This window comes from Neopelma chrysocephalum, unplaced genomic scaffold, assembly GCF_003984885.1.
Source record: "Neopelma chrysocephalum unplaced genomic scaffold, ASM398488v2 Primary Assembly neopelma1_155, whole genome shotgun sequence".
In the NCBI taxonomy this organism is placed as follows: Eukaryota; Metazoa; Chordata; class Aves; order Passeriformes; family Pipridae; genus Neopelma; species Neopelma chrysocephalum.
Window position 1 is genome coordinate 878524 of NW_020897817.1, and position 25057 is coordinate 903580.

At 55.7% G+C, this 25057-nt stretch overlaps 1 protein-coding gene across 2 annotated transcripts; it reads right to left on the minus strand.

Moving 5' to 3' along the window:
• Positions 1 to 1664: 1664 nt before the first annotated feature.
• TFAP2E (transcription factor AP-2 epsilon) lies at positions 1665 to 23962 on the minus strand. Of its 2 annotated transcripts, XM_027701367.1 has the most exons (8): positions 23881 to 23962; positions 23324 to 23770; positions 22977 to 23028; positions 9825 to 10043; positions 7117 to 7345; positions 6778 to 6896; positions 3778 to 3919; positions 1665 to 3208 (listed from the first exon to the last, which is right to left on the minus strand). In XM_027701367.1, exons 1-8 carry the CDS (start codon positions 23905 to 23907, stop codon positions 2920 to 2922), a joined length of 1524 nt encoding a protein of 507 aa, XP_027557168.1. In that variant the 5' UTR covers positions 23908 to 23962; the 3' UTR covers positions 1665 to 2919. The 2 variants fall into 2 exon arrangements, with proteins under 2 accessions (XP_027557168.1, XP_027557169.1); XM_027701368.1 differs by lacking the exon at positions 9825 to 10043.
• Between the last annotated feature and the right edge of the window lie 1095 nt (positions 23963 to 25057).

Consider the following 25057-nt stretch of genomic DNA (forward strand, 5'->3'; position numbering starts at 1 on the left):
TTTGCATAATGTGATTAAATTAGGAAATGATATTTCACTCCTGTATATTACAGTGTGCACACAAACACTTTCATCCTGTGTCGGGGCGTCGCTTGCTCGGCTCTGATACTCTGCTCCAGAGGATGTCTGCAAATGGAATTATTTCAGGATAGTTATCCTAAATAACCCCATGTAGGGAAACCTGTATTGTAGCACAAAAGCATCTTACTCCCCTTTATCATAATCCATTTAAATGTGGATTATGCTGATGCAGAACAGGACGCTCCTACTTTGGAATAATTTTAAATAGGAATAGTTTTCTGTGCTTTTGGCTCACACCCTGAATTATCCAAACTGGCTTTGAAATGTAAACAAGCCTCTGATGTGTCTGTAGTTTTTCCATTCTGCTCCCTGGCTCCTCCCTGTTCCTTGGCTCTTCCTTTGGGAAGGTCCAGAGCAAAACCAGACCTGCAGAGCCCGTCATTTAGGTCTTTGCTTTCACAAACCTCATACCAGCCCAATTCCCAATTTAAATGCCTCCCCAAGCTTTGAAGGGAATATTTAAATGCAAGTTTCTGATGCTGAGCCATCCCCACAAATTATATTAGGACATGAAATGTTTCCTTTCACACTTTTCTGAAAGGAAGGAGGTTTGTTTCAAACCTCCCCTGGGCCCTTTTGGGACAGTTTGGGGTTTTCCTCTGTTACCATCAGCCTATTGTGCATCTCCAGAGAAACCCAACAGGTACCACTCTGAGAAGGGTCCAATATAGGGAGTGCTGCCCTGGCTTGGTCCCATTCCTGCTGTCCAACCTTTGGCTGTGAGGAGCCATGGATGTGTAGGGAAGACTCCCTAAAATCACCCTCTTCCACTGTGTCAAAAGCCATTTTTACACCTGCTTCCATGGGACTTCACAGCTTCTTACCTAAGACAGGTAAGACTCACTTGTTCAGAGCTGCTTCCTGACCATTCCACGGGGTCCTGCCTCTCGTTTTGGTGTCACCTTTCCCTGTTTGTGTTCCTTTATCCAGCGGTTTTCCACACCTCTGTCATGCACCACTGATGTGCTTCCTCCTGCAGCTCTAACCCTTGCTCCTGCCTCCCACGGCAGCTCTTCCCACCTGAGATCCCCCTGGATTTACCAGGCCAGGTCTGCAGGTGCCATTCAGGACACAGTGGCCCTGGGCACACACAGGTGTCCTGCAGCAGGGTCTGTTCTCTGCTCTGTCAATCCTTGTTTTAACCATTCCCATCGGGTTTATTTCTGAGCTCTCAGAGCAGGAGGTGGCTGGAACAGCAGCCAACCTGGAGCTTCATTGCCTGCAGATTACTGGGGTTCCTTTATCTTCTAATTTATCACTGATACCATGAGGTCCTTCTGCAGGTCTTCACAGACAGACAGGTTTAGATTTGGCTACCCTGAGTAGCTCTGAAACATCAGCAAACACATCATCTCACTGTTCATCTCCTGGCTCAGCACCAGGGCTGGGGACTCTGGGACATGAACACCAGCTCCTGTCACTCCCTGAGCTCTGTTTGGGGTGTCAGACAAACCCCAGCCATGAAACTGGAGGATTCTCTCTTAAATCTAAATAATTCCTATATAACTAATCCACATAATCTATGTCAAGATGCAACCACGGAGGCCGAGGATCCTTCTCACAAAGACGATGGAGGTGCTTTCTTCAAATAAAAAGAGGTTTATTAAGAGAATGAGAATGACATTGTGGTGTGGGTGTCGTACATCTATTGCAGCATTAAGAGAAACAACAGCAAGTACAAAATCCTGCAGAACTTCTAGATTTATCATCATCACAGCCTAGCCTGTCCATGCTACAGTTTGGTGGATCCAAAACTTCATTCCCATTTCTTACGGCAGAAAATCCAAAGATTTTCATCTTTCAAAGAAAACAAAACAAAACAAAACAAAAAACCAACCCAAAACAAACAAACAAAAAAGGCAAAACAAAAAAACCCCAACTCAGTTTGATATAAATAACTTGCACTGGACATTTTAAAACTTTCAGATTTTAATTACACATAAATAAATATATACAGATTTAGAACAGTTCGGTTTGGCCTGGTTCAAGTTCTGCTCCTTGTGCTTTATTAACTACTATTGTTTGTTTTAGAAACTTGTGTGCTGTTTATCTGTAGGTTGTGGAGTTTTAATTAGTCCTGGGTTTAACTTCACCTGCCTTGTCCCCAGCCGTGAGGGCAGAGGTTGGGAGGGCTCTCCTTGGCTGGGTGGTTGTTCCTCCCTGGTGCCCATGGCTTGGGGCTCCTCAGCCCATGGGAAAATCCACAGTGAGTCTCAGTTTGAAGCTGTAAACGGAGTCTGAACCTGCTTTAAATCCAAAGCAGTTCCTCTGGCAATTTTCCTTGGCCTGGCGTTGGGGATGGGCTGTAGGTGGGGAAGGGGGAAGTTTTCCTGCGTGTTTGCCTCAAAACCAGTGGATAAATCCAGGTGCAGCCAGCGCTCCATCCCCCTGCCCTTGGCTGCTCCTGCTCTGGGTCTTGCACTGACGAGGCTTCTCCTCTTTCCTCTCAGTTTTTCAGTTGAAGCAAATTCCCGGAGCACTTCAGGATTTCACTTCGGCTTTTTTTAAAAAAACAAAACAAAACAAAACAAAACAAACTCAAATTGCACATGACTTGGCTTCCTGCATCCACGATTTAAAAAAAAAAAAAAAAAAAGAAAGGCAAAACCCCAAAGCCATCAGCCTGGCTTCCCTCAATCTCACTGCGTCCATTAGAGCCGTTTTCTTCTTAAATTCTTTAAATCTTCTTTTTTTTTTTGTCTTTTCTCTGTTTGCTTCGCGAGTTTCCTCCCACGTTGGAACGCAGCAGTTCAGAAAAACAGTGCACTGGGGTCGTCCCTCTCCCCGCCCCGTCCCGGTGCCCGGGGGGAGCTCCCACGGGGGGGAGGCAGCGCAGAGTTATTTCCGATGCTTCACCTCCTTGTCTGACGCTGCTTTGGAGTCCCCGCTGTGCCCGTTCCCCGTGCTGTTCATGAATATTTTATCCAGCCCCTTGAGGGACTCCACCAGGTAGTTCTGGAAGGCGGTGAGGGCAGCACAGATGGCCGGGCCCCCAAAGCCGTGGGTTATGAGGCTGAAATGAGTCAAACAGCTCTGCACTCCGGGCTCCAGGATCAGAGAGGGGCGGCTGTTCCCCAGCGGCGACCGGTCCTGGGCTATCAGGTCTGCAAACTCTTTGCAAATTTGTCTGAAAGAGAGAGGGTTTGGTCATTATGTGGCTCATGGAGAGCTGCAGGACACAGAATCACAGAATCTCAGGGTAGTCTGGGTTGGAAGGGATCTTGAAGATCACCCAGTTCTAACCCCTCTGTCGTGGACACCTTCCACTAGACCGGGTTGCTCAGAGCTCCATCCAACCTGGCATTAAACATTTCCAGGGATGGAGCAGCCACAACTTCTCTGGGTGTGTCTGGGGGTTCTTTTCATCCTCCCTGCACCAACAGCCACCTCCCCACCAGGATTTTTCAGCCTGTGGAAAGCTCCTGGGTGCAGAGCTGGAGCCACCGCCACTGCTCCTGCTTTGAAAGGGCACATGAGGCAGTGCCAAAATGCTCCCCCGTGGTTGTGTTACCCCCTCCCATGGAGGAACAACCCCTTCAGTCCACTCAGGCCCTTCACCTTGCTGCTCATCTTCCTGCAGCGCGTGAGCCCCTCTCTCCCCCACAGGAGAGGAAGCTCTGGGGGCTAAAGGGCTAGCTCTGCCCTGCCGGGCCGTGGGCACCGAGCAGGCCGGTGGCTCACTGCCATTGCACTCACTTGGTGGCCAGCAGCATGTTCTTCCTGGTGTGCAGCTCGGCGGGGTCGGAGTGCTGCCGGCACAGGTACTCTGCCGCCGCCTTGGCCGGGAACTCGGTCTCGCAGACGTAGCCGAAGTCCCGGGCCAGGTGAATGGCCTCACCTGTGGGCAGGACAGAGGGACATCAGCACAGGGCCCACACCCTGGGCCAGGGGAGAACTTCTGCAGCAGCTTCAGCCACCTCACTCGTTTCTGGTGGGACTGGGGTGCTTCACTTCGCAGTGACCACCCAAGAGCTCTCCCCACCTTCAGCTCTTGGTGCAGAAACCACTGTGAGTTTCTTATTCTCCTCTGAGAGGCAATTAGTCCGTGTGGGCCAAATGAGCCATTGCCTGCTCTAAACAGCAACTGGATCCTTCCTTTACTGCCTTTTAAAGAAGGTGCTGGCTTTGAGATAGAGTGAGGTGTGACTCTGGGCACCTGCTCTAAAGGAAGAGCAGCAGAGGCATTTCTCACTTGGGGTCATCCCCTGCTGCATCTTTCTCTCCCTACTTCTTCCCAGATTTCCTGCTTGGCTGTTCCAAATCGAGCAGAAATGGGGGGCTGGAGGGTGAAAGAGCGACCTCAGCCCTGTGACCACAGGACAAAGCAGGGCTGTGAGGAAGGGGCAGGAGGAAGGGGGTTCCATCCTCCCCCAGTGAGCCGGGGCCCTCGGGCTGGACGTGCAGGCAGCGTATCCATCACCCCGTGGAAGTGCCCACCCATTGATGGGATTGATCCATCTCCAGGCGTCCCCGTGGAAATAATCAGAGCTGATGGCCATTGATCATGCCCAACACCCAAAATCCAGGTCAGGCAGGCAGAGCTAATTTGACTTGCCCCCCTGCTGCTCACACGTATTAGGCCATCCATTCTAACAGCATTAACCCAGATCCCAGCCCAGCCTGCCCGGATCCTGGAGCTCGGGTAGGGGGAAGTGTCTGTGCTTCCCACATAAGGACAGCACTTTCCACTTCAGCTCCTCCTCCAAAGAAGGAGCAAATAAGGTAAACCTACAGAATCAGAACTGCAGTTGTTTGTGTGTTAAAAGACAGTCAGAAAGGAACAACAGCTGGAAAACTGTTACTGGGACGATAAAAAACAGCTGAGTGAGCCCATGGTCAGAGACAAGGCTGGAGCCAGGATTTATTTCCTCCATGAGTGTGAGAGTGGCTGCATATCTGAACGTCTCAAAGGCAATTTGGAGGCTGGATTAGGGAGGTGTCAGGGGGAACAGGGCAGCCTGGCTTTGGGAAGAGGTGTCAAAGCCACACTGAGCCAGAACCTGGGGAGGAGAGGCTGCAGGAGAGCACTCGGGGGTCACGGTGGGCAGAGCAGCCACAGGAGCCTGCCTGAGGCTCTTTAGAGAACTTAGGGGTGTTTCTGGAGTGGAAATACAGCCCTGCTGCTCCCCAGGGTCCAGGCTGGAGCTGCTCCCATGGAGGAGTTTCTCAGGAGAAGGTGAGTGCTCTGTGTGCTTGGAGAGGACTCCAAAGGGAGCTGTTTGTGCCTGGCACCTCCTGGGTTCCCCAGGAACATCCTCCCCATCTGTGTGAGTGGGTCAGTGTAAGAAAAATATATCATCAGCTTTCAAAGAGAAACCCAGGGGCTCTTTTAAATGGTCAGACATTGGGAAGGCAGAGGGGAGAAAACAAATTAAGCCAAGACAGCAAATGTCCAGGAAAGAGGGTGCCTGGGACAGAGGGGCACAAGCCAGTTCTGTGTGTGGGGTCAGAGAAAGCAGCAGCACCTTCCTCTGGGTGGAGGAACATCCCTGGTACCATCACATGTTCAGGAGGAAATGATATCCACCAAGCACACATGGCACCACTCCTGTTTACTGTGAGCTGTAAGCAGGAACCAAAACATCACCAGCCACCTGAACTCAAACCGTACATTTTTCCTTCCTTCCTTTCTTTCCTCCGTTCTTTTCTTTCTTTTCTTTTCATGGAAATCAGCCTTTCATTCAGCACAGACCAACTGCCCTCGGTAACAACCTTGGCCTAATGAAGCGGGTCATTTAATTTGCCGGCGACAATGGGGATGATTTTCTATTCAGGATCCGCAGGCAGCTGCCTGCCCCGCGCCGGGCACGGACACAATGGATTCCGGAGCTCGGAGGGGAGGCAGAGCTGTCATTCCATTTGTTTGTGTCCCGTGTCCTTTCCTCCCAGGACGCACTGGAGACATCATCATTTCCACGGTGCAAAGAAGCGGGAGGGGAGGGAACAACCGAGTGGCTTTGGGCAGGGGCACCTCACACATCCAGGCAAGGGATGCACATTTTCCGTGCACACCTGAGCTCCACCCGCCAGACCTGGGAGCTGTTTGGCGTCTCCTTGATGTCTCACTCACCCCCTGCTTTGCCAGGGAGGAGGGAAGCACTTGGATGAGGCACAGACCTGGGCTTGGAGATGGAGCCCTGATGGTAGAGTCAGGATTGTGTCCGAGGTGAGGGCACGGGGCTGCAGAGCAGCTGTGGGATCTTGGCAACTTTGCTTAAGCTTTTTTTTGTGTTCAGTCTCTGTGACCCCACTTTTAGCACCAGCTCTCAGAAACGAGGGGTACCCTGAGCTGCAGCCAGACCCACTCAGCATCCGTGGGGGTGCCTTTCCCACGGGTCCTACAGAAATGGCTGAGTTTTGGAAAACAGACACAGAACCATAGAATGCTTTGGGTTGGAATAGACCTTAAACACCATCCAGTTCCAACCCCCTGCCATAAGCAGGGCCACAGTGCTTGGACATTTTCTTGGTCATTTGCTGTCCTGGTTTGATTTGTGTTCAGCCCTCTGCCTTCCCAAGGGTGTGTTCATTTTAAAGGACGTGTGCTTGGATCAGCATAGAGGTTTACACAGGGGACATTCCCAGGCTCAGTTGGTGGTGACTGCCCCATGCTTTAAGTGTTCTGGTTTGTGGAAAGCTGGAAATGAAGGGAGTGGAAGTTTTGACACTCCCACCCTCTGTGGGGGCAGCTCTTACCTTCCACAAGGGATGTCAGCAGGGTGACGTTGGCAGCTTTGCGCCTTCCTGCAGGTAGATTTAATCCAATTTTCTCTAACCTTTCCCTTAAACACCGACCCCCATTTTTTGATTTGGCTCTGAAAAGAGAAAACAAAGAGGGGGGAAAAAATTCAATGTAATTAATGTTAAAATAACCATGGGCCCAGTTTAAGCTTTGAGGTTTGAAAAGAAAAGAAGAAGAAGAAACAAAAATCCTGTTCCCCAATGTACCACCCACCAGAATTTCTCCTCTCTTGTTTATCTGAGAGGTGAGAGTTGGTGCTGAACACAGACCCCAGGGCTCTTGGAGCAGCTTACCTGCGGAGGACCCCTCCGAGGAGGGAGGCGTTGAGACACTCGGGGGGCGAGAGCCTCCTCTGCACCTCCCCGACCGTCACCTTGTACTTGGAGGTGGAGCTGAGCAGGGACAGGCGGCCGGGCACGGAGCAGAACACCTCGTTGGGGTTCGTCACCCCTCCAATCAGGCCATCCTTGTTCATGGACAGGCTGGAGATGGTGGTGCCGTTGGCCTTCGAGGGGATGGGCACTGGGAGACAAGAGAGGGAGAGAGAAGAGGAGAGTGTGGCTGAGAGAGCCCGGAGCCAGGGACGCTGCGCGGGGACTCTGGGCAGCTCTGCAGCCTCCCACAAACAGCAGAACAGCTGCTGGGATGTCTCAGTTGGTTCCCTATTTTCCTCAATGAAAGAAGAGATGTGAGGTGATGAAACTAAACTAAGTAAAGGTCACAGAAAGGAAGAAGCCTGGGTGCTGCTCCTGCCTGCGTTCCCACACCTCCCAGCTCGGCTGTAATTAAAGCCAAGGTTTTGGGCTGGTCTCCGGGAAGGCTGAGGACTGTCCACAGTGTCACTGGCTGGACCTGTGACAGGACACCCTCCCTGCCCCCTCTGGGTGCTCCGTGGAGGTGGGTGGCAGGGCGAAGCGTGGCTGGTCCCACTGGCTGGGGTTCCAATCCCCTCCTGGGATCGCAGCTGCATCCCAGCTCTGCCCGGCACACACTGCATCCCACCGGGCAGGATCAACCCCCTGAGCCACCACCTCCATTCCCTGCCCCAAACCTGGGAGCTGCTGGGCTGGCTGAGAGCTGTGCTTCCAGCGTGCACCCATGGGAACCAGGGGAGAGAGCCTCTTTGCCTTCAGCTTTGGGATCAGCCCCACAACCAGCCGCAGCCCTGAACTTTCATCATCCCTGGCTTAAAGGAAGCTTGAGAAGATCAAACCCAATTTATCCAGCACAGACTTCCCTTTGCTTAATGGGCAAAAGTCAATTAACACAAGGTTAGGCACTGGTGACTGCAGCGTTGCATCAGGCCCGTGGCGTCGCTCAGGGATGAAGGGGCTCAGTTTTCCCATTTGTCATTCCATAAGAAACATTCTTAGACGCAATAAACCTTTATGGGTTGAAACTGTGGCTGAGACTTGTGCCAAATCTCTTTGGCTTTTATGTTCTGAAATTAATAACCAATTTAACTTGGGGAATAATGCAGGTTTTGAAGGAACCCAAAGATCGTTTTGTCCCTGGCATTCTTTGTGGTTCCTCGGGAATGACTGTTCCACAGTCAGATGGTTCCTGCAAGTAACACAGCAGGGAATGCCAGGGTGAGGTGCAGGGTTTATAGAGGAAACACACATGGCCAAAATGAAACAGAAAACCCAGAATTAATAGGGGAGGGTACATGGACTGGACCTATGAGAGGATGCTTACAATCAGCACATTGTAAATCCAGCTCAGTGACTTTTAGCGTGGCAACAAAAATCAGCACTTTACATAAAAATGGCTCATGTTTTAAGACTAAAGCATGAATGGCAATGAACTGAAGGACGTGGAGTTTCCTCCCAACATGAAACTTGGACAAAGTCAGGGCGTGAAGGGCGGGATGCACCAGTGCCCTGCTGGAACCAGCAGCTGTGGTGGGTGTTTGCCATGACTGAGGCTGGTTCAGGGATGTTCAGGGAAGAACAAGTACAGGAACATCCCCACGAGACGTAGGAAACCAAAACTATTTCCAGGAAGCAGCGACTTCAAAGCTTTCTTCCACAGTCCCAGAACAGGTTAGGTCGGTCTCCAGGGGTTCCCTTGGAATCAAAAGTCACGGCGTGGTTTGCAAATATCCAGGCAGTGCAAATATCCAGGTCCTGGTTCCAGCGTGGGAGTTCTGCTGCAGCAAGGGCCACCCCCCAAGCCAGCCCCCCTAGGGGGGAAGGTGTTCCTTGTAGTGTCGTATGAAGGGCTCTGCACAAGTGCCACCCTCTGCCAGGCGTGTGGTACGTGCGTGTCTCTGTGCATGCCCACGATCATGCTGCATGCGTGGCCAGGGACCTGCACACACCGAGGGATGGCAGAGCCATGCAGGGAGAGGGATCGTGCCTCACCACACACCCGAGGGGGCAAACCCACCTGGCACCAGAGCGAGTTAACACCGGAGCCCACGGAAAACAGGGCTGGGGAGGGGTTGGGTGCGTCTCTGGTGCGTTTGCCGGTCGCCCCACACGCAGCAGCGGGAGGTGGGGAGGCACGGGGTGATGCAGGCGGTGGGGAGGCACGGGTGATGCTGATGTGCAACGTGGAGACACCACAACACTTGGCAAACATGGACTGGAGCTTTTAGGGATGGTGCTACTGTGAGAAACAAATCCCCTGGAAAGCTGTGCCCCGGACCCAGTGCAGTGGGGTCGGCCCCGCTCCATGCCACGAGCAAACGGGGCCGGGCACTGGCACTGAGCATGGATTGTGGCACTGTTCTTCTGCCTCGAGGCCTCAGCCCAGGCCAAAACCCCCTCACTCTGGGCTCGTGTAGGTGTGGGACAGGGCACCCCTGTCACGGGGAGCTCGTGCCCTCACGGGGCACACGGGGGGTGAGAGAGGGGCAGAGCAGGCGGCAGCACCGGGAACTGAGCCGGCCCCTGGAGTCCTGGAACAGCTTCATCCATCAGCATTGCCTCGACACAACAAGAATAAACAAAGCCACATTCGCCATTAATTATGAATTATTGTTATTTGGCCTCACCTGCTGCTGTTTGCCTGGTCTGCTCTGCAGCTTGTTTGCCCATAAACATGCTGCAGGAGGGAGACAAGCTACCATTAAAGCCTGACAGCTTTGTCTCCTTGGCTTTTGGGGAACCAAAATTGTCTCTTGTCATCTGAGTAAACCAAAAGTCCCCCTCGATCTTCAGTTGCTGCTTTCCCGTTCCCGCAAGCAGCAGGTGATCGGAGCACCTGAGCCAGCCTGCAGACAAGAAGGAAGGGTGAGAGCGGGGCGGGCGGCACCGGGACAGCCCCACGCCCCCGGCGCCAACCCCCTGCGCCCTTCCCAGCCGGGCCGGGGGGGCTGCAGGCTCCTGACCCCATCGGTGCTGCTGCCACAGCCTCGTGCCGAGGGGTCACCCCGAGCACAGCGCAGAGAAACGACCCCGCAGGAGCCAGACGGGGCTTTGGTGATGGGGTTTGAGGCGCTGAACGGCCCCGGCGTGAGTGAGGGGCCCACGGGGCAGGGGGCACGGACCCAAACCCCCCGTGGCGCTTTGCAGCTGGGAACAGAAATGTCACATCGTGTCACTGCGCTGGTCACCCCTTCTGAGGTTCTCTGTGATCACCCATTTTTGGCGTGGGTGAGGACCTTTCCCACAGGCTCTCACCCTGCTCATGCCCCTGGCAGGGGTTTGGGCAGGCCTGGCTCCCGCTCCTGACCACGGGTTTTCAGCAGAAACACGTCCCAGAGATGCTCGTTTACACTTTGCACAGGTTGACAAGGGAAGGGTGGGATACTGGTGCCCAAACCGGGGCCCCTCCAGCCCTGCCTGATGAGAGGGATGGGGCACACCTAGGTCACCCCACCACACCCCAGGAAGGCATAAAGGGCAGGGTACAAACTGGATTTGGGCTGATATCTCCTTCCCCTTTCTTTGGCTGTATCAGCCCTCCAGCAACTGCTCAGAAAGCCTCTGAGGAGTGAAAAGTCTTTCTCTCTTACAGCCATCTTTGCCATCTGCACTTATTATGTATTGAGGCTTGGTTGCTTCACTCTGTCCCCCTAAATTTTTTTAGTTCTCTTCTTTAGCTGCCCAGTGTTTTTTCCCGTGGGATGGTTGTTTATTCAGATTAATCCTGCTACTTCTAATTCAGCAAATCCAGGTGAGCTTGGCTGCAGATTTTCACTCACTGAAGCCCCTGTGAAGCGTTTTGACCTGCCGGGCTCCAGGATGAAGGTGAGCACTGTGGGGCAGCCACAGCTCAGGGGGGTTGGATTGGAAATGGAAAACTGATTTTGGAAAAAGGTTATGCTGGCAGACCTCAAAGAGCTTCATGCATTACTAATCCTCAGCCTGGTGCTGGTACAGCACCAGCCACCAAAGCCATAAAATCACTCCTGGCTCGAGCCAGCTCCTCAGTGCAGCTGGGGAAAGCTGAGGCACAGAGCAAGTTCAGTGATTTACCAAAGATCAGGTACATGGGCATGATCTGTGTGTGTGCAATTCCAGTCTGTGGGGATGCCTCTCTAAGCAATCCAGGCTTTAGCTGCTGCCCAAGTGCTGGGAGGGTCTGTGCTGCAGACTGATCAAGCACAGCCTGTTTTTATAGCTCTGGATTTTCTCTCGGTGCTGTGGAGCAGAGCTGTTTGTCACCACATTGTCCTGGCTCGTGGTGCTCTGGGGTTTTGGAGTTGGCTGCCAGGAAGGGCAGTGTGGCAATGGCAGGTGTACAGTCCCTTGCTGAGTGTGGGAAGGGAAACAATTCTCACTTCTTCTGTGCAACGTCCCAGGAAGTGTCTCCATCAGGCTCAGCATCTCTCTGCTGCTTTCAACGCCTCAAGGCAGGTGCCCCTTGCAATGCACCTTGTTTCAGCAGTGGAGAGGCACAAACTCCCACACCAACCACCTGCCTCAGTGCTCACAGCAGGTACACATGGCTTTGTCTTCCCTTTGAACCACAGGACTTGTGATCTCCCACCAGAGGTGCCTTTTTCGTGCTGAGTCAGCTCTGGTTTGTCTTTTAAATGTACCCTGGGTGAAACTGGCAGATGATGAAGCTCATACAACTCCATCTGCTGTGGTACAAAAGCCCCTGATACAGAGAGAGAGGGTGATTCCAAAGAGTTCTTGGTGCCCAAGAACACCAAAAGCTTCGTCCCTTGACTTCCCTGAGCTGGAGGACACTGCTGGCCTGGGGTTGTCTCCCTGTGCCTGGCACAGCCAGCGTGGAATTGTGTTACAACACAGGGCAGGTCACTCCCTGGTTTGGGCTTGACTGTCTCCAGCAGCAAATTGGAGATAATAATGTAATATAATAATGTCTACCTGGGAGGGATGCTGTGATACCCAATTAAAACTTGCCAAGTGATCTCTGGTGAGAGCTTTCTTCAGGTGAGGATTCCCTGGGTGGTGAATGTAGCCAGGAGAAGCTGGTCCATGGCCTGAGCACAGGATGTGAGATGCTCCTTGGAGCAGCAGACAAGTGTGGAAAGGCAATTTCCATGAACAACACGAGGTCCTGACACCTCCGGCGATGCTGTGGGTGGGATGGAATGTCACAGCCATGTCTCCGTGAGGGTTTTTCAGGAGACAGCCAGGAGAAAGATTAAAACCACTTCTGAATGGATCCCTCGGCTGTGAATCCTGTGGATGGAGCAAGGAGCCTTGCACCTTCAAAGTGTTCCAAAAGAAACCACAAAGTTTCTGCCACTTCTGTTCTGGCTTGCAGAGGTGGGTCCCTCGGCTTTTAAGTTCCAGGTCACACAGAAGGAGCAAAACAAACCCAATTCTTCAAAGGCTTTTACCTAGAAAGGCTCGGAGAATTTCGTGCTTTTCCCTGAGGAGTTCCAGCACAGAACAATCCACAGCCCTGTGCCTCCCTCTTCCGCAGGCTCTGGGTTGAGGATGCTCCATGCCCGAGTTCCTGCTCTCCCGCTCCTTCCTCATCTGTGCCCAAAAAACTTTGTGGCTGAAATTACCCCTGTGATTCCTGGAAATGACCACTTTGATATGTAAATATTCAGAGAAAAAGGTGCATTTGCAGCTCAGGCTCTGCGTGCAGGTGCTGCCGGGAGCTGCAGGAGCCGATGCCAGTGCTCGGGGTTTGGCAGCACAACACCGACCTCTGGGTTTAGGGGAAAAGAAACTTTGCCTACCAAAAAAAAATAATAAAAAAAAAAAGTCCTGACTCATTTCCACAGGAGAAATGTGCTGCCTGCTTGCAAAATGATTCGTAAGCAGGAAAATCTGTGGTACTTGGGAATTGAGTTGCTTATCGTGGTGTTATTTGTTCTGTTCCATTTCCAGCTGGAGCTCGGGGTGCTGCGAGGGGAAAAACAAGTCCAGAGGGAACATGCAAATCGCTGCCCGTCTTACAAGTCAGTTTTCTTCTCTCCTCAGATGCATTACAGGTAAATTCTCCTCCTCGGGAAGGCGGAATCCCTGGAATATTGGAGCTTTTGTTGCGACATCCCTTTAAAAGTTAGGGTGTGCCACAGCCGAGATTGCATTTTAAAGAGGTATCAGTGAATAGCCCTAGGAGACAACCTGGGATAAAGCAATCGCTCATCTTCAGGCACCGCAGCGCTGTCTCCAGGCCCCTCAAAGCCTCTCAGCCCCCCCGCCCCTCTCCGGGGCCGTGCCCGGGTCAGCTCGGCTGCCTCGGGCATCGCTGCGGGACAGAGACCGGAGCCGTTCTGCGCTGCCAGGGGACACGGGCACCCTCCAAACCCGCTGCACGTGCCGAGGTTTTGCTTCCACGACCCTGCAGCTGCAGCGAGAACAGCCCCAAACGCCCCGGGTTGTTCCCTGCGCGGGGGTCCTGCATCCTCTGGCTGATGGATGTTTTGTGTGCAGCCCCTGATGGAAGCGCTGCAGAGGTGAGGGACTGCTGTTGTCTTCCAGGAAGAGCTGTCAGCGAGCTCACCTAACCTTCTTTTGAATGCCTCTGACGTAAATTATAAGATGGAGATACACACATAAAGAATATCGGGATGTGGGTGTGAGCCGGGGGCAGCTGCTCCCGCCATCCCTCTAAAAGCCCTTTTTCGGGGAGGAGGTGCTGCAGAGTTCAGCTGCTCCAATTTCCTGGTGTTTCAGCAGAGAGGTATTTATTGATGGTCCAGGGAAGGAGGTCAGAGCCATCAGCTGTATTTCAAACCCGCACTCTGTAATTATCCTCTCTTCCCGGAGGGGATTATACAGGTATTTTCTTTATCTTGAATGCACAACCTGAACCAAGTCCCCGTGTCAAAGAGCCTCTCTAGGAACCACCATCATCGGCCTTTTCAAATGGAAGGATGGAAAGAATCTTGGGTTTATCTCTATGCTTTCCAGATTGCTGAGTCCTGATAGGGAAATGGATCTCGGACCCTCTCAGGAGAACAGGGACACAGCCTCAAACTACTCCCATGAGAAAGCTGATCAGGAGAGGCCCCATGCCTATGCAAAGCTCCCATATTTAACATTTTGTTTCCCATGCAAATCAATTCATCGGGTTGGGAGAGAAATGTGAAGGTGCCATGTGACATTAATTGCATTTTTCTTTCTGTGCCTCTGTTTGACCCAGCCCTGGCCGTGTGTCACTGCAGGTGTCTCCTGGGGAGCTTTGGGAGCTTTTGGAAAGGTTCAGCCTCCCCTGAATCACTGGGTACCATGTCCTGGTTAAGGATGGTCCCTGCACAGTGCATTGTGTCTTGATAGGAATGGCCACCTGATATAATATTAAAATTTACTCAGCCCCCTGTGCTTCTGCAGGGCTGGAAAAAGGATTAGTAAGAGCTTTGCAATTAATAATTTCAGCTAATGCATTTCCCTGCTCTATCATTTAGGAATGACTCGGCCTCAAATGTGCTGCTGTTCAGAATAGTTGGTCAGTTTTTTGGAAGCTGCTCACAATTAATTCGTGGTGGGTTCCCACACATTTCCCTTCCTTACTTCATTTTGTGGAGTGGGTTCTGCTGTCTGGGGAGCCCCTGATGTTGCAGCCTGAGCAGAAACACCCCATTGGAAAGCACCAAATATTAATGATTAAAATGTCCCTTTAAACAGTGAAACCCAAGTGGCTGAACCTTCGAAGGGAACGAATGAAAAGGATTTGGATTCTGCTTTTGAATCCCAAAGTGTGTTGGCACCTGTTTTCTGCACTGTTGATTAGAAGCTGCCCTGACAGCGACTTCATTGGAGAAGTCAGTTTAGTCTGGTATTTCACATTATTTCCCTCCTCCTGACTCTAAATTTTTTTCCTGGATCTGCAGCTACACCCTCCCGTACCTACACTAGAAAAACAACTATTTAAATTTCAGTTCAATTACTTAACAACTGCTTGAAATTCGGTTCAAATTCTGCTCGTACAGAATTCACGTTTCGCAGCACAAACCACGCGGGTCTCGGGAAGGCAAGAAACAGAAATGGGAGGCTGGAGAGCCCGAGGATTTAAGCCAGAGGAACTGGAAACCCACACAGCTCCGTTGTGACACCAAGGGAAGTTTCCCTGGCTGTGCAGCAGTGAGTGCTCCCAACCCTGCACACACCATCGCTCTGCCTGTAGCATCAACCACCCCACGTTTATTCCTTCAGCAGCAAAAAACATTTTGGCACCCGGTCTATGGGATCTTTATGTGTTTAAATAGTTTAATCCACTTTACAGTATCATGCTTGAGAGATTTTCCCCTGTATTCCCTACAGATGCACCTGAGTGTGTGGCTGGGATCTACATAAGCTAAAAGGGGAGAACAAAGCTGTGGTGTCTCGGTGAGCGGCGGCGGATCCCGTGGAAGCCACTGTGATGTTCCTGTCAATTTGTTAAATGTATTTAGATTATTGAAGGGCAAAAGACCCTTCAGCAAAGATCAGGCATGAATAATAATTTAAAAAAATTCTTCTCTTCATATGGAGCTCAGTGCCAGGCTGCAGAGCTGGCGGGGTTTCAGTCAGGGTCTGACCACAGCACCGTGAATCAGCGGCTGCTCCGGAGCCACCGGCCTGACCAGGAATCCCTCTGGGGACAGCACTGCTCACCCATTCTCACAGAGAAAATGCTTTTACTTTTCCTTGCTCGGATGCCTTGCATTTCTAAAACCAGCGTGTTGGTGGGACAAACCCTCTGATGATGGTTTTTCAATAGCTGCCCCATCTCTTACTAGTGGGAACTTGTACTTGGAGTCACCCTAAATACCCTCAGTCAGATCCTCTGCTCACACCTCTCCAGCCCTGGGCTGGTGGCCTTGCTTTCTCCCATGCATGTGGCCACCTTTGGGCTCCCAGGGAGCCCTGGGGACACGCCATCCCCAGACAGGCACCTCACTGGGGACACGACTTGCTCCCTGGGACCTGCCTGACCAGTCTGCAGGGAACAGGGCCTGACCCGATCCCTCGTCCCCTGGCGCCTCAGCACTGGGGTGACTGATGCCAGATAAATGCCTGAGATAGAGGGTGGGGAGACTCAGCCCTGCTGGAATCCCAGGCACGCACAGCAGACACTGGGATGGATTTTTAGGCTGTGGTGGTGAACCTGCTCACAGGTGGTGCTCCTGAGCCGTGACACGCTGTGTTGGGGGATGTTTAATGACAGCGTGTACCTTGGGCTCATTTCTAGCAATTCCCTCTTGCCTCCCGTTCTTCTCTTCCCTTTCCCACTGATCTACAACACTTCACCTCTCACCAACCAGAAGGTGATACCTGGACGTGGCAGAGCTGGGCTTGGGATGGGGCACAGAGATGAGAGCTGAGCATGCAGCAGTTCCAAGCATCACATCCACATTTGCTAATTAGTTCCTCCATTAAGAATTAAAATAAACAAGCAAATGGAAGGACAGCAAGAGTGAGTAATTCCCTGGATCACACAGGAAAGGGTGGGATGGTTTAGTGGTTAGGGTGCTAGTCTAGGACTTCAGAGAACCTCATTTAAGCTCTTTGAATAATTAAGACAGATTGCAAACATTTTCTTTCTGAGATCATATATCTTGGAATATTACTAAACTGAGAGCAATGGTCTGTGTTTGCCTCTGCTCTGCTGCAGGTTTGGTGTGACCCTGGGCTGGAGGGACATGAATGGGTCCCTGTGGGTCTTGCCCGTGTCTGTGCTGCAGTGGGTGGGTGTCCTGTGGGACCCCATTGAGGCAGGTGCTTGTGGCATGGCACAATCTACAAAAATAAGATCTTGGCACCACCTCCTTTGCAGGAACAAACACCACAGGGTGTCCCCTGGCCGAGGCTGCCCCATTGCCAGCCCACAGGTGAAAGAAGCAGCTCTTGTGGGAGCCAGGATGGTGACAGCGGCCACTGAGCTGCAGAAACACCTCATACACACAAAATCAGCTCCTTAAAATGGAGGGGGAGATGCTCCAGAGCCAGCCCAGCGTGTCTCTAGTACTCTCTTGCTGCTGTCCATGGAGAAGTCTCCCCTGGAGTCCAACTCCTGGAGCAGAGGTGCTGCTGTTTTGACTCAAGCCACACGCCAAAAAGCAACCCAGGCTGGCTTTTCTGAACCTACCCTTTAAGAGCTGCTCTTTATTTCTAACAAAGAAAAAAAATTCATTTAAAAACATCTAATTAAACAGTAAGTCATGACAAGGTACATGAAACTTGGAGATAACACATGCCTGGGAGGCACCGGGGAGGTTGAGACAAAGCCCAGCGCCTTCACCGGTGCCCGCGCGTGTTATCTCACACGAACACACACCTGGGCTTATCCTGGTGCAATTATAGGACATTAAAAATGTAATTTTAATGGAGGAATGGTGATCTGGATGCAGTTCAGAGCAAAAAACTTTCTTTCAAGTCCCTCTGTTTGATTAGTAGGTGTTCCTGCCGCGCTCCGTGTGCGCGAGGGGGAAGCGCCGGCCCCGGGAGGTGGGACCGTGTTTTGAGGAACGCTGCTCTATCTGCCCGTGTGTGTGAGGGCTTGTCAAAACTTTAAAGCATTTGTGAGCGGTGCTAAGGCAGCAAAGCTACCAGTCAAGACCCGGCTTGCCCCAGGTGAGCCCCTTTTCCCACTCAGGCAAACTTCCACCGCAGATGAAGCTGCAGAGAGCAGGGAAGAGCTCCTGGCTGAGCCCGGCACCCTGCAGCTGACTGGAGGCCAAGTGCCTCCACCCACAGCCCTGGACAGTCCTTTCCAAGCCCTGTCTTTGCAGCCCCAGGTGTTTTACAGGATGACCTCATTTATTACCTTGCTCGTCACAGGAAATGATGTTTATCTAATCTACCATTCCTTCAGGATTTTTTTTTTCCTCTGCCACATCTGGTTTCTTACATCTCTTACAGCTCAGTTCCTCCCTGCACCGAAGCAAAGGAGAAATGGCACCTCTGCCACCACACCAGTGCCCTGGTCCCACCAGCACACGGAGCCCATGGGGAGACTTTGCATCAAAACCTGGAGCTCGCGTGCGGTGGCGAGTGGATCTAAGGATTTCGGTCTTAATCTCCTTCCTCTGCCGCATTCCTTAGCAGTGACAGCTACTTCTTGCAATATTCTTGACTGTGGGCTCTGAGGCACAGCTTTCCATCCGTCTGTCCAGCACCCAGCCAAACAGGTCCACATTCCTGAGCAGAAACGCTAGCACTGCCACTCGGAGCAGCACAAAAGCCTCGGGTGGAAATCGGAACGATTCCCACAAACATGAGGGAGAGCGGCAGCGGCCAGACCCACAAACACGGGGGACAAGGGGCAGTACCAGACCCACAAACACAGGGGACAGGACCAGACCCACAAACACAGGGGACAAGGGGCAGGACCAGACCCACAAACACAGGGGAAAGGAGCAGGACCAGACCCACAAACACAGGGGCAGGACCAGACCCACAAACACAAGGGGCAGGGGCAGGACCAGATCCACAAACATAGGAGAAAGGAGCAGGACCAAACCCACAAACACAGGGCACAGTGGCAGGACCAGGTCCTGCTGCCCCACCACGAAGCCTGGGGATGTTCCGTTCGTGCCCGGGTGCCAGCGCGAGCCCACGCTGGTTCCACCCTGCTCTGCCTCTACTCCGGGTTGTAAAATGCCACAGCCCAAACTCGTGCCCGCGAGCGGGTGCCCAGGCCCCTGTGGCTCACCCTTCTCCCTCTGCCACAGGGCTCTGGTTCTCTCTGACCCACCACTGGCAGGACCCCAGGCTGCTCCCATGCCCCAGTGTGTCTCCAGGTGCCAGGGAGAGAGATTTATATTTTTCTTTGTAATAAAAAGGCTCTCTGAGAAGCTTTCTGCTGATCCCAAAAGGATGTGAGAGCAATAAAACCCCTCCTTATTTTACGACCAGGCTGCAGGATTTTTTGCTACTGAGCGCAGGGGCCTAACGCTTGATTTCATAACCAGAAAGTCACGCTCTCCTCGCCCAGCTGAGAGAAGGACCTGCCCCAGGAGCTCGGGGCTCGTTGGGCCTCCAATTTTATGTCTGGGGGGTCTCACAGTAGCTGACCTGGGTGACTAAACACCAGGGAAGCAGGTGAATGGAGCAGAAAATGCCTGAGCTGCAGTAAACTAAAGCAGCCAGAGCCCTGGACTAAACTTTTTCAGAGTTAATTTTAATGTTTTCAAGTCAAATATCTCCCCGGTCTTATAAAAAATTATTGGGAGGAAAAAATAAATTAATACTAACTGTAATAATAAAACCACGCAAACAAAACAACAACAACAAAAGGACACAAATATTTCTGAAATTCTTTTGGAAAAGAGGGAGAACAAACAAACGTAGGTACGAGATATTCATAAAGGCTCTGTTGCCCTATCCAAGATTTTATCCATTTAATTCTGGAACTAAATCTATCCCCTGTTTGTCACGACAGCACGGGTAGAACTCATCCTCCGTTTTTCTGTCGCATCTCTCCCTGCTCCAAGCGAATTCCCGGCTCTGCCTCCCTCGCACACCTCACCCCGGACACAGCACATCACCCTTCACCCCCAGGGACGTCCACGGGGATAACGAAACGGAGCCGGTCCCGAGGGCAAGGGTGGAAATGGAGCTTTGAGCGCCTGTTTCCAGCCGGGATCTGCCTCCCCGGGCTGTCCCCGCCGCCGGGACCCGGCTCTGGGCGCTGCTCAGTCAGCGCCGGGACCGCGGATCGGGGACCACGGGGGGAGTCCCCGAGCCTGTGTTGGGGCGAATACCCCCTTGTCCTCTCCCCACGCTGCTTCTTAAAGTCCCGGTTACCTGCAGCCAGGAGCGCTGCGGGCTCGGGAAAACATTCCGACCGGGGGTGGGCTGTCAGCACACCGCGCCTCTGAGATCCCCACAAAATCCCTGGAATTATATTAACGGCTGGAACCGGGGAAGTTTATTTAAGAAGGGAAAGGGGGGGAAGGAGACACGCAGCCAAGGATGCTCCCGCAACGCGCTCCGAGGCTCCGGGCGGCTCCTTCCCCGCGGCGGGGTCCGTCGGTGCGGGGGGACACCGGCAGGGACCCTCCGGGAGGGGACGGTCCTGGAGCCCCGGGATACGGGACGGGACCGGCTGCGGGAGCAGCGCAGGGCCGCGACCACTTCCCTCCCGTCCCGGGCTGTTCCTGACTGAACTCGCCTCCAAGGACGGGAGTTAAAAGGGGGATTTGGGGATTTGGGGCGGGTGATTAATATTTTGTTGAACCAGGACAACAGTATCTCGGCAACTAATTACGGAGAGATGTATCTGTTTTCACAGGCACAGATTTCTATCAGATTTCTATCCGACGGCCATTCCGTCAGGAATTCCAGGATTAATCGGTATTTGAGATCTCGGCGCGATTGAGGACAAAACTGAGCTTTTTAGGGTTTACCCTCACTCCTTACAGAGAGGGGGGCCCCGAGTTTCGCTGCCCACCTACCCCCTCCTGCACCGCCCGGGACCCTCCGATGGTTTTAATTTAATTGTATTTTTTCCTGGGGTGTCATTCACCCGCGGGGCCGCGGGCTCGGCCCCGTTGGGGCTCCAGGACACAGCTCAAAGCTGGCAGAGCCAGAGGAGTAAGAACGACCACGCATTATATATTTAAAAAAATTAAATAAAGCCGAATATGAAGGAATTTGTTCCCCAGGCTGAGCAGAGAGCAGCGGCGTTTAACTGGGCATTCCCGGCTGCAGTTTCTATAATTCCTCAGCTTTCTTTTGAGCCGAACTCGCCAGTTTTGGGATTTCCAGGGCTGGGGAAGAAGGAGCACGGCCACCGAAATACGGGCGAATGAGCACTAGAGCCCCGAAGCGGTGCCGGGACGGAGCCCCACGGTGCTGCCACTGCCCCAAGGAACTCCCGGTGCCTCCGTCCCGTCCCTCCTGGAGTAATCGCTCGCGTCCCCCTGCAAACACCCGCTTGGCTTTGGATTTATCGATTTCTCCAGCGAACTTGGGGCTTCGCGCTCCAAACACAGCAATAATAATAGAAAAAATAATTACAAACCCCCCAAACAAAACAACAACAATAAAAATAATTTTAAAGGGGAAAAAATAAGGAAGAGGGACATATATATATTTAAAAGAAAGAAAGAAAGAAAGAAAAAACCAAACGAGAACCGGCATGAGAAGAGCAACTGTCCGTGGACACGGGATGCGGGCGACCTGCTCCCGCCGTGCCCGCCTTCATCCAAGGATATTTAAATTTTATTTTTCCTTTTTTTTTTCCTCCTTTCCAAGACCAGAGGACTGGAGGATCCCTAGGCACAAACCTGGCACTAAACAACAACAAATCCCCTCGACAGGAGAAGAAAAATTCTAACTAATGGCGCGTTTGGAAAAAGGAGGGGAAAACCCCAACAAACCGCTGTAACTGCAACCGAACTTCCAGACAAATATTGCCACTGCGGGCTGTTCCCCGAGGGCTCCTGGGTGCTGCTGCCCGGCCCGAGCCGTGGAGGCACGGCCGCTCCCGGCCCACGCACCCCGCAGCTCGTCGCGAGCATTCCTCTCTCCCGGGTGTTTGATGAAACGCCTCTCCCGCGTTCTGATTAAAGCTCAATTAATGCGGGTCATTAATGCCCCGCTGGCAGCCGCGTGTTCCTAGAACAGCCGTTTCCAGGGAAAAGGGGCTGCGGCGAAGCGGGAGCGCCGCTCCCCCCCGTGAAACGATCGCTGGCGGCGGGGGAAGAGCCGCACGATTGGGATATTTTTCCCGGATCGCCGAGGCCGGGCAGTCACCGGGGGGTTCGGCTGCGGCCGGGACCGGCACCGGGGCTGCGGGGCTGCGGCCCCCGCCGGGTCCGCGTTACCGGGGGCGGCGGCGATTCAACGCGTCCTTCCTATCCCCACGTTTCTGTAAAAAATCGCGGGGAGAAGCCAAGAGCAGCGCTGGAAGATTCCATAGGAGGGGTCGCCGCGAGCACCGCACCGAGCGCTCCCGGCCCAGACCCCGTTCCCGCAACACCCCGGCGGAGGGTTCAGTACAAAAATATTTTCGGGAGTTGAGCTGTTCTACCCCCGGGAAGCGGAGGGGCTGCTCAGCGTGCAGGGGAGAATCGTAGACGGGAGACCCCGAGGGCCACGCGGGACCCCTGCCCGCAGCCGGTCCCGGAGGGAGAAGCTGTTCCCCCCGCTGGTCCCGGAGCGAAGCCCCGTTTCTGGAGTTGCAGACGGGGGGGTCTCCGTAGGCCCGGTTTTGCCGAGGCGGACGGCGAGCGCCTGGGGGGCTGCGGGACGCTCCCGTCTGCAGGGACGGGCAGCACCGGCCCCCACGGCTGCGCCACCTCCTCGCCCTCGTTAAACGCGTCCTTCCCCCCGTAGAAGCCCCGCCGAACGGGCCCGATCCGCCGCGGCCCGGGGCTGTGCGGAGCGGTGCGCGGCCCGCGCTGCCTCCCCCGCCGCCGGGTGCGGGGCTGCGGCCGAGGGTTGCGGGACCGGGAGCTGCCGCCAAGCCCCGCCGGGGCATCCCCGGGGCTTCCCAAGCAAACCGTCCGCGGCCGCCGGCGGGGAAGGCCCCGGGGCTCCGCGACAACCGGATCCACCCGTCCGGGTCCCTCTGCCCCCGGTACCGCGAAGGAGCGGCGGCCGCGGTACCGCCCCGGGGAGCGCCGCGGGCCGGGGGCGGGTGGGCGCTCTGGCCCGCCGGGACCCGCCGCTTTCTTTTCAGTCTCGCCGGGAACGGCAGCGAGCCCTTCCCGACGAGCGGGGGGCGGCCCCGCGGGACGGCGGTCGCGGGGGGAACCCGACGCGGGGGAGCCCCGAGGGCAGGAAGGGGCGCGGAGCCCGGCCCGGTGGCGCGTCCCGCGGAGCCGCCGCGCTCTTACCTTTCTTGATCACGGACTGATCGAGAAGGTTCATCCCGCCGTCGTCCACGGCCTGAAAGCACCGAGGAAAGAGCCGTCAGCCGGCGGCTCCCGGGGCGGGCGGGCACTGGGGCAGTGCGGCCTCTGCCCGGTGCTCTCGCTGCCCCCGGCCAGGAGGAATCGTTGCGGCACGAACGAGCCCCGGTAACGGGGATCCCAGCGCGGCGGCCCTGCTTGCCCGGGGGGTACGGACGCCGCGGGGCTCGACCTGTCTCGGCCCGGAGCCCCCGGGCACACAGGCGGCGGGATCGGTCGTTCCCCCCCCAGCCCCCGGGCACCCTCCCGGCGCTCCCGCCGTCCCCCCGTACCTGGATATCCTCGATGCCGTGGTGGCCGAGGCCGTGGAGGCCCAGCGGGCCGTCGGCGAGGCCGTGGCTGCCGTCGGGCAGCCCGTGGAGCAGGCGGGGAACGGCGGGGTACTCGCGGCGGGGGTCGAGCCCCAGGGCTCGGTGGGTCTGCGAGAGCAGCCCCGGCTCGTCCTGCCGGCCGCGCTGGGGGGGCCAGGCCGGCTGCTGGTGCTGGTGCAGCGGGCTGAGCGCCGCGTACGGGTCCGCCAGGTGCGGGTAGCCGGGCTCCTGGCCCTGCGGGTAGGGCAGCGGCGGCTGCGGGTACGGCGGGGGGAAGTAGGGCGGCTGGAAGTCGGCGGCGGGCGTGTGGCAGAGCGGCGGCGCCGAGCCGTAGGGCGCCTGGTTGAGCGAGGGCAGCTGCGGCAGGCGGGCCCCGGCCGGCGCCCCGGGCAGCCCCTCGGTGCGGTCCTGCGGCGGCGGAGACAGCGGCGGTGAGGTGAGGTGGGCACGGACCCCCGACCCCCCGTCCCGTCCCATCCCGTCCCGTCCCGCCCAGCCCGCGCCCGTCCCGCACTCACCATGCCCGGGTAGCTGTGCACAAGCATCGGTGCGGGCCCGCGGCGAGCCCCGGGCGGGCCGGGCCCCGGGGGTGCCCCCGTCTCCGCCCCTCTATCCCGCCGAAGCGACGTCTCCCATCGCCCGCCCGCTCCTCTGCGCCGGCCCCGACTCCATGCACGCCAGTTATAGCGGCGGGGGCGCGCCCGCCGCCCCGGGAGCGCGCGTCAGAGCGCGGGGACGGGGACGCGCCGCCCGCTCCCGCGGGGCCCCGACGGCTCCCGACAGCGGGACGGCGGCGGGACGCGGCCGGGGCGGGGGGCGAGGGGCGCCCGCCGCCCCCTGGGAGCGCAGCCGGTGCTACCCCCGCACCGTCGGGCGGCCCCGCTCCCCGCACCGCTCCCGCGCCGCGCGGTACCGCACACCCTCCCCACGGTGCCACCCCCGGGCCCCCCGCCCCGGGCCGCGCCGACTGAGAGCCCTGTCCCGGAGAGCCCCGGGCCGACCCGAGGACCGAGCACCCAGGGTCGGGAGAGTCCGGGGGTGCGGGCGGGGTGTGGGGCGGTGGCGATGCTCTAGGGTTTGACTTTATTAGCCCGAGCCGGGAGCGGGGCTCCGACCGGGAGGGCGCCGATGGCCCCGGCGGCAGCTGAGACCTCCCCCGACGAGGAGAGAGAGCCGCAGCCCGGACTGGGGAGAGAGAGAAGTGTCGGGGGGTGCTCCGGGCCTGGCTCCCTACCCGAGGGCGGGCGCCGGCTGCGACAGAGCCAGGGGAAACCGGGGAGCATCGACGGGCAGCGCGCCTGCCTCCCCGCCCTCCACCATCCCTCCCTCCTCCTCTCCATCCCTCCCTCGCTTTTGGGCCCTCCCTCCGGGGCAGGGCGAGGCGGGCCCGCGGCATCGGGTCCCTGCGCTGGGCACGGAGCACCGGCGGGGCGAACCGGGGGGACGAGGAGGCCCCGCCAGCGGCACAGAGTGACCCCAATGACCACCAATCCCCCCTGCCATATAACGCCCACGCAGGCGCGTCCCCGCGGTCCCACGGCGGGGTGGTGATGCCCCGCACGGCCCTGCGCGGGGATGCCCACCCCGCACGGGCACATCCACCCCGCACGGGCACGCTCGCCAGCTCTCACACCCCGACACGCACTCGCGGCGCTCGGACACCCGCGGTCACAGCTCCCCGCAGCCCACGGGCGC

Excerpts from the sequence above, each read along its gene's own strand:
- TFAP2E (XM_027701367.1), bottom strand. The coding sequence starts at position 23,907 with ATGCTTGTGCACAGCTACCCGGGCATG. Across the intron at positions 6,897-7,116 it reads CTCGGAGGGGTCCTCCGCAG|AGCCAAATCAAAAAATGGGG; the intron begins GTAAGCTGCTCC and ends TTCTCTTTTCAG. Across the intron at positions 3,209-3,777 it reads AACATGCTGCTGGCCACCAA|ACAAATTTGCAAAGAGTTTG; the intron begins GTGAGTGCAATG and ends TCTCTCTTTCAG.